Raw genomic sequence first — 13,440 nt, 5'->3', positions numbered from 1 at the left:
ATACCTTATAAACAATACTATACTTAGAAACCTATAGTTTTAAGAAAATTCCCCATTTCTTTCAACTGTAAATTCGATTAACGAACCAGCTACCTATAAATAGGTTATAAACTGCCTAGATAAAGATAAATGAATAGACGCGATAGTAGCAGAAATAACTAAACTCGAAAAGGGGAAGACCTGGGACTTAATAAGTATAAAAACACGCCTAATAATTATAATAAAATAAAAAAGACTACCATATACTAGGAGGTCGTTAGGTCTTTAGAATGAAATATAATAGCTCTAGCGAAGCTATTTAATATAAAGCTCGGTGGGTTATTCAGGTGTTTAATCAGGTTCTAGGTCTCGATTATCTAGAAAGCTTTTCTACTACCTGCCGGCCAGAAAGCTATAAACCAGCTTTAATACTAGGCGTATCACACGGCTCGAAGTTCAGGCAGTTCGACGTTGAAAACGCGTTAGTTTATACCGATATAGATAGCCTGATATACGCTGTATAACCTATATGCTTCGAGAAAGAAGATGGTTTAGAAAATAATAATAATAATATAACACTCTACAAGCTTAATAAAGCTTTGTACGGGTTGAAACAAAGTCCTAGACTCTGGTATAATTACCTGGTTAAGATATTATCTAAGCTAGGTTGCCGGGTGTCTGAATATAATAACGGACGTTTTTCCTTTTATAAATATAATAAAAATAAAAGAATAGAAGAACGAGCTATTGTTTTGTGCCATATTAACAATATACTGGCTTTGAGCCCTTCTAAGAACACTTTAGATTATTTCTTTAAGGAGATATCTAAAGATATTACACTTAAAGACTTAGATGAAATAAATACCTTTCTAGGTGATATAATTCATATAAATAAAGAAAATAAGACTCTTTCTATAAGTTAACTACCTTATACTAATAAGATACTTAAAAGGTATAATAAACAAAGTCTGAAAAGGGTTAATACCCCTTGTATACATAAGAAGGTCCTAGTACTAAATCCTAAACAAGTAATAACTAATAATATAAATAAATACTAACAGGAAATCAGGGCTTTATTATATTTAGCCTTGCATTCAAGATCTGATATAACGTACGTAGTTAACTAGTGTTCTCGCTATATAAGTAATCCCTTATAAGATTACTTTACTGCGTTAAATTAAATCTAGGCTTATATAAATACATATCCTAACATCGGTCTTTTATATAACTATAATAAAGAAGACCTTCGTATTTATAGTCATTCTGATACTAGCTTTTCAGATATAATCGAAGATAGAACCTCGACTTTAGGATATATTTACTGCGTGGGAGTAAATAACCCTATTAGTTGGACCTTAACTAAACAAAAAGGTCGTTGCTTTATTAATAACAGAGGCCGAATATATGCCTCCTATAGAAGTTTCTAAAGAAGGAATCTATCTTTATAATCTATATAAAGATATACTATAGAATCTAGGTCTAGATTCTAATATAAGAGGCAATAATACTAATAATACTAATAATAAAACTCTCGAGATTCCTACTATCTTAATAGATAGTGAGAGTGTAAAGAAGCCCGCCGAAAACCCTCAAATTTATAAACCAGTAACGCATATCGATAGGCAGTATCACTACTATAGGCAATACCTTTATAATGATAATATAAAAATTATATATATAAATACGAAATTTAATATAGCTGATATAATCACTAAAGGTCTAGCAAAAGAGACTCATAATACTCTTTGCGGTTATATGAACCTAGGTTATAAGGACGATACGTTGCCTGAATATGATTTGCCGCCGTATAATAATATTAAAGAATTAAAATATTAGGTTGTAATACTTAGAATTCTTAGTTCTTTATAAGGGGGTATAACTAGGTTTTTTACCTTCCGGCTTTCCTAGATATCAAAGGTTTTCCTGAACTTTCCTTTGAATAATATACTATAATAATAATAAGGGTTCTTTGAATTTTCCCTTTACTTCAAAAGAAGAGGTTTCTTCTAATTTCTTTTCCTCTATGTATTCTAGTCTTAGATAGACTAGGATTACTGCGATATAACATAACCATAACTATAACCTGACTAAGCTGCACTTATTATATAAGAGTCAGCTTACGGAGGGGTGTTGAAATTATACTTATAATAAGTAATAATCATAATAATAATAACTATACTATCTAAGGCAAAATAAACAGTATATAGTTATAGCTATATAACTAGATGTTTACTTTATAACCAGCTTAACCTATATGATAACACTATACGTATCATACGTATATATATACCTGGCTTATAATATATATAATATAAATACACTAGGTATAGTAAATACGATATCTCGGTTATTACTTAAGCTAATAACGTGGGGTGATAACCGTCGCGTAGGCTGTTGACGTAACAGTCGCCACCCAATCTTTCAGGGTCTCTTGCCAGCCCCGGATCCAGGAAGAAATCCCAGAAGCCAGCTCTTTATACAATCATAACACACATATAGCTTCATAGCTTTAAGCTCGCGCAACAAGCAGTAATCCCACAGATCTACGAATTCAATAGCTTTTTGCTTGATTTTCCTCTCTTCCGCGCGTACAGCCTACTACTGGTAGCCTAATTTATTAAAATTATCTAAAGCTAAGGAGAAAAGGAGGAAAGGAGACATCTCTGTAGGTGCTTACTACCTAAATATATTATCGCGGCGACCCACCGGGTACGTGATATAATTAGTCGGAAGATCCGGTGCCTTACCTGATTATATCCAGGGGGTTAACCCGTAACAGCTAGCGATAACCTCGTTATAGTATTCTTCTATCTCCGTAGAGATCTTAAAGGACTCCCTTTTCGGGCCTCATTACTATTCGGCCAGGTCTAAATTAGTTTATAGTAGGTTTGGGTTTCCTAGGTTATATAGTAATCGTAGATGAATTCCTATTAAGGACCCTGACCCTGTCCTTCTTAACAATCCTTTTAGTGATTAGGTTACTAACCTTCTTTATCCTTGCTTAGAAACGTGGCTATATAGAATAACGACGATCCCGGCTTCCCATCTAAATATAAAGGGTGTCTATAATATAACTAGGTAGTGTACTTATGAATAACGGCCTTAATATCCGGTAGTTTATAGTCGTCGTCTTGCATTAGTATTTTTTAATAAATTGGGCTATAAGTGATAGGTTGTTCTAGTGGAAGAGAGGAAAATCAAGTAAATAACTGTTGTTGTTGAATTCATAGATCCGTAGGCTTACTTCTTGTGTAGATGGTTGTGTAAAGGTCTGACTTCTGGGATTCCTTCCTGGATCCGTGGCTGGCACCAGACCCTGAAAGATTGAGTGGCGACTGTTACGTCAACAGGCTACGCGACGGTTATCACGACACATTAATAGCTTAAGTAATTACTAAGATAATATATTTTCGATACCTAGTGTATTTATAATATATATATTATCAGCTAAGTATATATATACGTGTAATACGTATAGTACTATAGTAGAGGTTAAGCTGGATATAAAATAAACGTCTAGTTATATAGCTATATTTATATATTGTTTATTTTAACTCAGATATTATACTTATCGTTATTATGAGTATTCTTTATTATATCTTTAATATTAATAGTATTATAGAAAACTGGGCTTCTAACTATTCCGGAGAAATTAATCGATCGCGTTAAAAAATCCGGTAAGCTAGTCTATCTTCGAATCGATCACGCGAGCTTGATACGTCTTTGCCTTTTTATATAACTTAGGGAGGTCGTTAAGCTAGTGTTAGTAAGATATCTTCCTAGTAACTTATATATAACTTTTCTAATAGCGCTTAATAAAATACTTATAGGCAGCGTTACTAGGCTTAAGGCGTGCCTTTAGGATTCGTAGGATTTCCGTTGGGTTATGTTTACTAGTATAGAACTCCGCGAGACTCCGGTACACGGTTATAATAATATAACCTAGCACCGCCTTAATTATGGCTTTCTCCTTATATTCATTATAGGCATGGAGCTATAGCTTATATCTTCAGCGCTAACTTCTATCATTACTTTCGGGGGGAGGGCCAACCTTTTAGAGGCGTTCCGGGCGTTTATTATCGTTAAGATCTGGGTCCACGAGCTTAGTAACCTTATTAGAAAGGGCGACTTCTATAACCTACCATACTAGGAATGCTAGTCCTTAAAGAAGGTTAGTATAACCGAAGCTATTATAATGGCGTGGAATAACAGAGGGGGGGGGGGGGGGAGGAATTAATAAAGGTGGTTAAAGGGCCTAGTGATAATAGATAGACGGACGGGCTAGTAGAGGACTCTATCCGTGATAGAGCAGGGGCTTAATAAGAGAGGCTCTAATTATAACGATTAAGAGCTATAAAAAGAGGGCTTTAAACTAAAGAGGCTTAGAGCCTAGAACTATTAGATCGACTGGAATAAAGGCGTTTACTAGAGCGCCGGGCCTATAACTATCAGAATATTAGTATCGTATAAAGTGTGACTTATAGTTATTTTAGACTATAAGAGAGTATTAGTACGATATTAAATATAGAGACTGGATATTCCGACTATACCACTTGGATATTCCGACTATAGTTCTGATATAAATCCACTTTTTCCCTGTTTCGGAATACTATATATACCTATGAATACTAAGTATAATCGTTAATCGTTTAATTGTCCGAATAGTCTTTTAACGTTAGATTAATTTAATCCCTCGGGTTAATTAAAGGCAGTGGCTATAATGATTCGGATAATATTTATTAAGACCGATGATTCTATTTTATAGCTGTTTGCTACTAATTAAGGCCTACAGAATTCAGTTCTTTATACTTTCCGATTCATACATCTAACCTACTACTACTACTGCTATTATTATTATTATTATTATTATTATTATTATTATTATTATTATTATTATTATTATTATTATTATTATTATTATTATTATTATTATTATTATTATTATTATTATTATTATTATTATTATTATTATTATTATTATTATTATTATTATTATTATTATTATTATTATTATTATTATTATTATTATTATTATTATTATTGTTAGTTATAGAAGTGCGTTATGGCTACTAGAGAGAGATTTCTTTAGGGAACTCTTTTAGCTCTTATTAAGCCATTTTTAAGTAGCAAAACGATATTTTTTATTATTTATTTAGGTTAGAATTAACTAAGTTATTTAACGATTTGTTTTTATTATTTTTATTCGTTTTCCTTTATTTCTTTTTCTTTATTACGTTATCGATAAAGGACAGAAACAAAGAATACCGAGCTGAAAGTAAGGTTCTGATTAGCCTAGGTTCGAAAAGTGGGTCTAAAAGTGGGTCTAAAGGGTGAAGCTATTTATAGATCTCGCAGCATAAAGAAAAGCGATACTCGTACTAAGCGAATAACAGGATTTCCATAGGCGGACTTTTTACTAAAGCCTTATATACCACGTTACGATATCCTGTTATTATAGGCAGCGCGGTAGGTTAAGTGGCTTAATTAATATAGCTGTTATTCGTGGAGCTATAATAACCATAAAAGCAGCTGCGTTTAATCCACGTATTCGTTATTTTTCTTCTTTTTTAAAAGGTCCTTCGTAAAACAAAGGAATAGTATATCCGATCGTAATAAAGAGTCTTATTCCGATCGTGTAGTTCTTTCTAGTCAGGAAGAGCTTATTTAGCACGGCTCTTAGTAACCGTATTAGGAAGAATAAAGAGCTTTAAACCGTGGTATCGGAATAAACGGTTCGATTCGATTAGCTATCTTCGGGAGATAAAGGGATTTCGTACGGTCGGAGATAAGGATCGACGACCGGGGGAGGATAAAGGGACGGCCTAAAAAGGCAGGTAGGAGTCTTTTTAGTATTTTGCGTGGCCGAAAAAAGCGGGCGTCTTTTTGGTATTTCTAGTAGAATAAAAGGGTGGAAAGGAGTCGATTTCCTTCTTTACTAAGCCGGGCTTATAACCTTTTAATAAATTAAGCTATGAGTAGTAGGCTATACGCTCGGAAAAGAGGATAATAAAGTAAAAAGCTGTTAAATTCGTAGATCCGCAGGATTACTGCTTATTACGCGAGCTTAAAGCTATAAAGCTATATATGTGTTATGATTATGTAAAGAGCTGACTTCTAGGATTTCTTCCTGGATCCAGGGCTAGCAAAAGACCCTAGAAGATTGGGTAGCGACTATTACGTCAATAGCCTACGCGACGGTTATCATGCCACGTTATTAGCTTTAGTAATAACCGAGATATCGTATTGACGATACCTAGTGTATTTATATTATATATATTATAAGCCAAGTATATATACACGTATAATACGTTTAGTATTGTGGTATACGTTAAGCTGGTTACAAAGTGAACGTCTAGTTATATAGCTATAACCATATACTGTCTATTCTAACTTAGATATTATACTTATTATTATTATAATTATTACTTATTACAAGTATAATATCAAGAGATAATTCAATTATTCGGCCTTGCTTTATAAATAACTTATAACCTACCGCTTATATATCTAAAGCTTAGAGAAACCCACGCGCTACGCTAATAAAGATAGACTACTACTTCAATCTACCTCCTCCTAGTGCACAGTCACTCTTAGCGGGCGAGTCGCCTAAGGCTACGGAGTGGAGGACGGAGATTATTAACCCTCCATAAACTTAGGTTATGACCTTAACTACCCAGATCTAAGAATAACAGAACGCTATTAACCAGCTACTATAAGTAATATAAAACCAATAATATATAACTACGCCGCGTCTAGCTACCCTATCGCTAAAGACTATATAAGGACTCTAACCGACTACTTAAACGTCCACGCCTAACCTAGCGCCTAGGTCGAATCCTTAGACTAAAGCACTCCCACTACTATAAAAGTTTAATAGTAAATGCTTAGGGTATATAAGTTAGTTATCTAAGGTTCGCGAGACACTCCTACTAAATTAATATCTCTTCTAGAGCCCTTATAAGAAATAGTACTTTATTAACGCCTATCTTAACGAAGTACCTCGCCGCGTCATCGCTTCCTTTTACGCAGCGGACGGAACTAACGGCTAATATAATCCCGAAGAGTTCCTTCACTACCTCGCTTATATATATAAGGATATTAATCAATAGCCTTATACGGTTAATACCCTAAGGATACTATAATAGCGCGAGAACTAAGTATTTAGGAGCTTTATACCCGGGTTTACGTAATAACTAGCTATTACTAATAAAGACTAATAGGATAATACTATAAAGATTATATTCCTAGAAGGAGCGTTTAGTAATCGAGTCTATACTATACTTATCACCGTAAAACTCCCCGATAATTACCATGCCTAGGTAACCGAAGCATAGAGTATCGCTTAAAGGCTTAAAGCCCTTGCTATAAGGTTATATTTTAATTAAGTACCCCGTAATAATAATAATAACCATACCCTCGATTATAACGGCAATATAAGTATAGGAGGAGTTAATTAGGTATAGACTAAGATAAAGGAGATAAGAGAGTGCTATAACTATAGAAAGCAGGGATACCTTACCAGGATATACCGCTTTAAAAAAAAGACGCCGAAGGTTAGAAAGAGGCCCGCGTGGCTAAGGTCTCGGCGACCTCGGATAATAAGACGATTTATACAGCAGTTACGGATAACGAGGAAGACTTAGAAAAGAAATAGCTTTAATACGAAAGCGGGCATTAGAGCCGACTATAAAGGAATAAAGGGATTAGAAAGAGTGTATATCTTAGTCGTGTAGTAGTTATTTAGCTCTATAAGCGAACGTCTTATAAAGTGCCTCTGCCTCCTATTAATCGATAAGACTAGAAAACCCCTTTTAGGGTCCGCTAACCCTATAGGGTCTACTAAGAGCTTAGGTATTACCGCATATAACCTTAAGATCGGTAGATATATATAATAACTATTCGCTTATATAATACTAGCATTAGATTATAATATATACTTAGGCAAGCCTTAGATAGAATAGAACGATATTACTTACTATATAAAAAGGCGCCGCCTCTATTATAGAATAGCCCGGATAGATATCCGGCTAAAGGGTGAGGAAAAGCTCGATAATATTAGAGTAAATTCATAGAGCTTAAATAATAACCGGTTTAGTATTTACCGGTATTATATATCGATTATAAAAGAAATAACGGTTCGGAAATAAGGAACTAGCGCTCTACGTGATTAGTATTAAGGATATTAATAAAGTCCTCCGTTATAAGTCGCTAGTTAATCCCTGGAAGTATATTCTGGAAAAGATTCTATAATAATTTCCCCCTTATTCTTAGACTTATAAGCGAACCAGCACACTCCTTACCGACTCGGAGTAGACTACGAAATAAACCTTATACGAGGACCCGATAAAAAGGAGTTAGAACTACCTTCGGGCCCTCTTTATAATATATTAAGAGAAAAGCTATTAGTTCTACCGAAGGCCCTTACCGACCTAATCTATAAGGGGTTTATACGGGCTAGTAGCGTAGCTACTAGAGCTTTAGTTCTGTTTATAAAGAAGCTAGGGGGCGGGCTATAATTCTATTATAATTACCGCGCCCTAAACGCGATTATATAAAGAGACTGTTATCCTCTCTCTCTAATCACAGAGATACTCCGGAGCCTAGAATAAGCTAACTAGTTTATAAAGCTTAATATAATGACTGCTTTTTATAAGATCCGAATAGCCGCCGGCTATAAAGCGAAGACTATATTCCGAGCCCGGTTCGGCTCCTTTAAATAGTTAGTCTACCTCTTTAGATTAAGTAATATTCCCGCGTCCTTTTAGCGATATATTAATAAGACTCTTTAACATTCCCTTAATAATTTTATTATCGTATATATCGACGTTATCCTTATTTACTCGAGTAGATCTCTTTATAATTATAAGAAAAAGGTTAAACTAATACTATAATCTCTAAACGACGTCGGGTTAACGCTTAACCTAGCGAAGTACGAGTTTAGCGTACAGACTATAAAGTATCTAGGATCTATAGTTACCGCCGGCTAGGGCGTTTCGTAAAAGCAATCCGAGAATAGGAAGCCCCGACTTTAGTAAAGGGAGTCCAAGGCTTTCTAGGCTTTATAAGCTATTACCGAATATTCGTAAAGAACTTTACTTATATTATGGTAGCGTTAACGAGATTAATAAAGAAGGACCAGATATTTACTTAGGGCCCCGATAAATAAGCTGCCTTCGCAGAGGTTAAGAGGAAATTCCAGGAAAAAGCTAATCTTACGATAATAGGTCTCGAATAACCAGACCTTCGTAGAAACCGATTACTCGGGATTCGTGTTAAGGGGCGCTTTAACTTAGAAGGATAAATAAGGATACCATTGTATAGTCGCTCATTACTCGCGGCGACTTATAGGAGCCGAGTATAACTACTCGATTTATAGTAAGGAGATATTAGCGATTATAAGCTACGTAACGTATTAAAGAGCCGAGCTCCTAAGTTATAGTCGTTTTATAATCCTATTTAATTATGAGGTATTAGAGTATTTTATAACGAAAAAGATACTTAATACAAGATAAAGTCGATAGGCTAGCGAGCTAGCTTAGTTTAAATTTATACTAGAATACTATAAAGGCGCTAATAACTATACCGCCGATACTTTTTTACGGAGAGAATAAAATAAGCTAAAAGACTTTTTAGATACACGAGAATAAGCCCGGTATATATAATTAATCCTAAAAGCCTTTATCCCGATAAGGGTCTATATCCTTTGCGAGAACCTATATATATTCGAAGCTATTAATAACCTATAAAATATTATAGGACTCCACGGTAAAGGAGAATAACTAATACCGCCTAGCTACTTAAGCTATATTAGGAGGGGGTTAATAGTTTCCCCCTTATTAGGTCTCCGAGCTTAGATCGTAGAATACGGGATTACCTTATAAAGGCTATTAATATTCTAAGACCGCCTATAGGTGCCAGGAGCCTAAGAAGGGAGTATCCTATAAACTCCGGTAGTCTAGGCTATACACGACTTTACGATTAAAGGCCGCCTAGGGTAAGAGAATATAATCGCTCTTATAGTAAGACGCTTCTTTTAGCTAGGGATAAATAAAGATATATGCAGGTTTATACAGAACTACTATATCTACAACTAAAGTCACGCGTAGAGAAATACTAGATAAGGACTCTTAAGGCTATTACTAATTCCGAAACGAATAAGGAGCGACTTATCGATAATCTTTATAACGGACCTATTACCCGTTAAAGGGAAGAAGTATAGATACCTATAGGTTATAACCGACCGATTAACGAACGCTATTACCATCGATGCGATAGACTTTATAAAGGCAGAAGCCTATACTAAATAGTCTTTATAATATTACTTCCGATTCTATAATATACCCTTTTCGATTATAAGCGATAAAAGATCTAACTAGATAAGCCGCCTTTAGCAATAGTTTTATAAACTAGCCAGAATCGAATAGCGACTAAGTATAGTCTATTACCCTTAGACCGATAGCGCCCCCGAATAAGCTAATTAAAAGGTATAAGCGTACCTCCGAGCGTTTATTTATTATACCTAAAACGATTAGGATAAGCTACTACCTATAGTATAACTAGCGTTAAATAACCAGGAGAGCTTAATTACGAAAATATGCCTGTTTTTATTAGAGTATAGATATTATATTAACCTAATTTAAATCTATAAAGAACTAAGTAATAATACTTAGGAGTTTACCGCCTATAACTTACTCTGCTATCTTTAAGAGACTATAGAGTTTATTTAAGCTATAATAATAGCTACGTAACTATAATAAAAAAAGTCTATAAATAAATATTAAAGAAAGGCAAAGCCGTTACTATGCAGAATGGCTTAGGCTGTGTAAACTCGGATAAGCCTTCGATAACAGGAGTGCTTAAGACGACGAAGTGTATATAACCAAAACAACACATACAATAGGGAGACCTTTAAAAGAGGTTCCTAGAGGTGCGCGCTGCTCTAATCAGGGCAACGTAGCTTAAACGAAGTGAATATAATAAATATAGCAAAACCTAGAGTTAAAAGGATAATCATTATATAGGATAATAAGTATCCTCTGTGTCTGGGTAGCGTCGCCACGTATATATAATATATAAGATAAATAGAAAAAAACGATACGCGCGTCTTATAATATTACGTGATATCCTAATAATATAGCACTAGGCCTCCGATTCACCCCTCTATAATCGGCCCTGGTTATCTGACTTATATCCTCGTGGCTATAATAACTCTAAATATAATTAGGTTACCCTGATTAAGCTAAATATAATCTATTAAAACTATTCTATAATTCACTTACGCTTACGGAGAGTCCGTCCGCTAACTATATAATCCTCTTTCTCGGTATAAGCTCTCTCTATAGCGGCCGTAACTATATCCTTATCCTACTTAATACTAGTATTATACCGTAATTATCCTTCCTAGGGAATCGCGTATAAGGGCGGTATATATAAAGAACTATTAACGGCGGCGTTATAAAGTGTTACGCGGTAAACACTATTATATAAGTGAACCTAGTTATCTCGGGAGAATAAGCTAGGCCTAATCGGGCTAATACGGGAATTTATAGGCTAAGAGTCGTGTAGTCTATAGAATAGGTAACTATAGAATATCTTAATACCTTTATCTTACTCCTTTATATCCTTAGTCTATTTACCCTAAATATTAATCTTCCGGAGCTTTACTAAGACTTTTCTTAGGGATATCTAAATAATCTTATAACTATTTAAGTTAATACCAATAAACTTAGAAGGCTTAAAGGGCTTAGGAGTCTTCTTAGGGCTCTTCGTGACCTTAGTAACCTTCTTAGGCGTGACCGGCCCCGCGGGTTTCTTAAAGATAGCCTTAGGTGTCTTAGGACGCACCGGGACACTAGTATCTTTCTTAGGAGTGCTTCTAACTAGGGCGTAAGGCTTCTTCTTAACCTAATTAGAGGAACCAGGGGCAGCAGGCTTAGACTTAATAATAGGTTTATTAATAGGAGTAAAACCTATACTCTTAGGAGGTGGCGGTAAAGGGGACTAAGGGACCACCGGGACTACTAGTGTCTTTTAATAGCTAAAACCAAGAATTACTCTAATATAAGACAGCCCTTCCTCCTTAATATAACGCGTATAAGCTATACCATTATTCGAGTAGCAGCGTCCTTATACGAACCGGTGAATCTTTAAGCTTTAAGGGAATAAGTAGCCCTCTTAGATAATAGCTCGCATCTACTCAATAACGAAGAGGCCGTATAAGTAATTATCCGTCCAGTAAGGACCGGGAATAATATAAAAACGGCCGGTAAGGCTAGAGACAGCCTTATCAGCTATATTAATACTATATAGCTAACCTATAGCGTACTTAAATAACTATTAAAGGCGGCCCTTAGTATTACTAGTATTCTAAATACTATTATACCTATATATATACTATATCTCTTAATATATAATTAGACTAATAAAGTGATTATCGAAGTAATAAATAATAGGTATAAAGCGACTACTCTTAATACGGTTAATTACCTTAAGCGGCTAAGGAGAGTAAATTAGCGTCCGGCTATTTAGCTCCTAGTAAGGCGTAATATTAATCCAGGCTATAGGACGGCTATCCTCCTATCTACGCTTAAATATTACACGTATTATATCCTCTAAACTACCCGTCTCTAGCTACCTCTTATTTATCAGGTTATAGTATATCCTAAATTATAACTATACTGCCAGGTAAGGATCCTTAGACCTCTCGCTAAATATACTTATTATAGGAATATAAAGGAGTATTATATTAATCGTGGCAGCGTTAAGTTCGCTATCTATAATATTCTCGAGGAGGTGCTAGACTACGCGTATATTATCTTTAGGCTATTAGGGGAAACCTATAAAGGGGGCGGCGTTATCGGAGATATCGAATAAACGATATAGCAGACCTTACTAGGCAAACACCTATCGGCTATTACTAGGATCGCTAATATAGTGGGGGCGTATAGTCTTATTAATAGTGATATAAGTAGCGGGTACGATATTAGCGGTAAGGATCGGACTAGCGGGAGCCGGCTCCTAGTAGTTAATAGCGGGGGCGGCGATATTCTGAATATCTCTATTAGCCTAATTATATTAACGTGTAGGCGGGGGAAATATAAGAAAAATAGGTAAGGGTATAGGGGTAATGAATAGCGAAGAAGCCAATAGGGGGTAAGTCGGAAATAAACTTAATAATATAGGAAAAAAAAGGGAGAGAGGGAAAACGGGTTAATAAGAGCTAGTAATAGGGGATATTTATCCTTTATCGATATCTAATATTTCTGGGTAGTGCCTCCTTTACGAGACTGGCTTTAACTAGAGTTTTTATTACGGCTACTAGTTAAATAGGGTCGTGATTATTAAAGAAAGGGTAATCCTAATACTATTTATGGCTTTCGGATAAAGGTAACTTAGTAAATTAGGCGTGGGATCTAAATACGGAAGTCGGCTTACTATATAACCGATCTAATCAGATAAAAA

At 35.0% G+C, this 13,440-nt stretch overlaps 1 protein-coding gene across 1 annotated transcript; it reads right to left on the bottom strand.

Moving 5' to 3' along the window:
- Positions 1-10,559: 10,559 nt before the first annotated feature.
- On the bottom strand, positions 10,560-11,883 carry ACRALDRAFT_1071748 (uncharacterized protein; the record flags this gene model as incomplete). Its single annotated transcript, XM_071017893.1, has 4 exons — positions 10,560-10,577; positions 10,672-10,689; positions 10,875-10,918; positions 11,697-11,883. Coding segments are annotated over 4 exons (267 nt in total), but the record flags the coding sequence as incomplete, so codon positions are not given.
- Positions 11,884-13,440: the final 1,557 nt, after the last annotated feature.

Source organism: Sodiomyces alcalophilus (genome assembly GCF_042370955.1).
Source record: "Sodiomyces alcalophilus JCM 7366 unplaced genomic scaffold ACRALscaffold_5, whole genome shotgun sequence".
Lineage (NCBI taxonomy): Eukaryota > Fungi > Ascomycota > Sordariomycetes > Glomerellales > Plectosphaerellaceae > Sodiomyces > Sodiomyces alcalophilus.
This window is presented reverse-complemented; position numbering and strand designations above follow the sequence as displayed.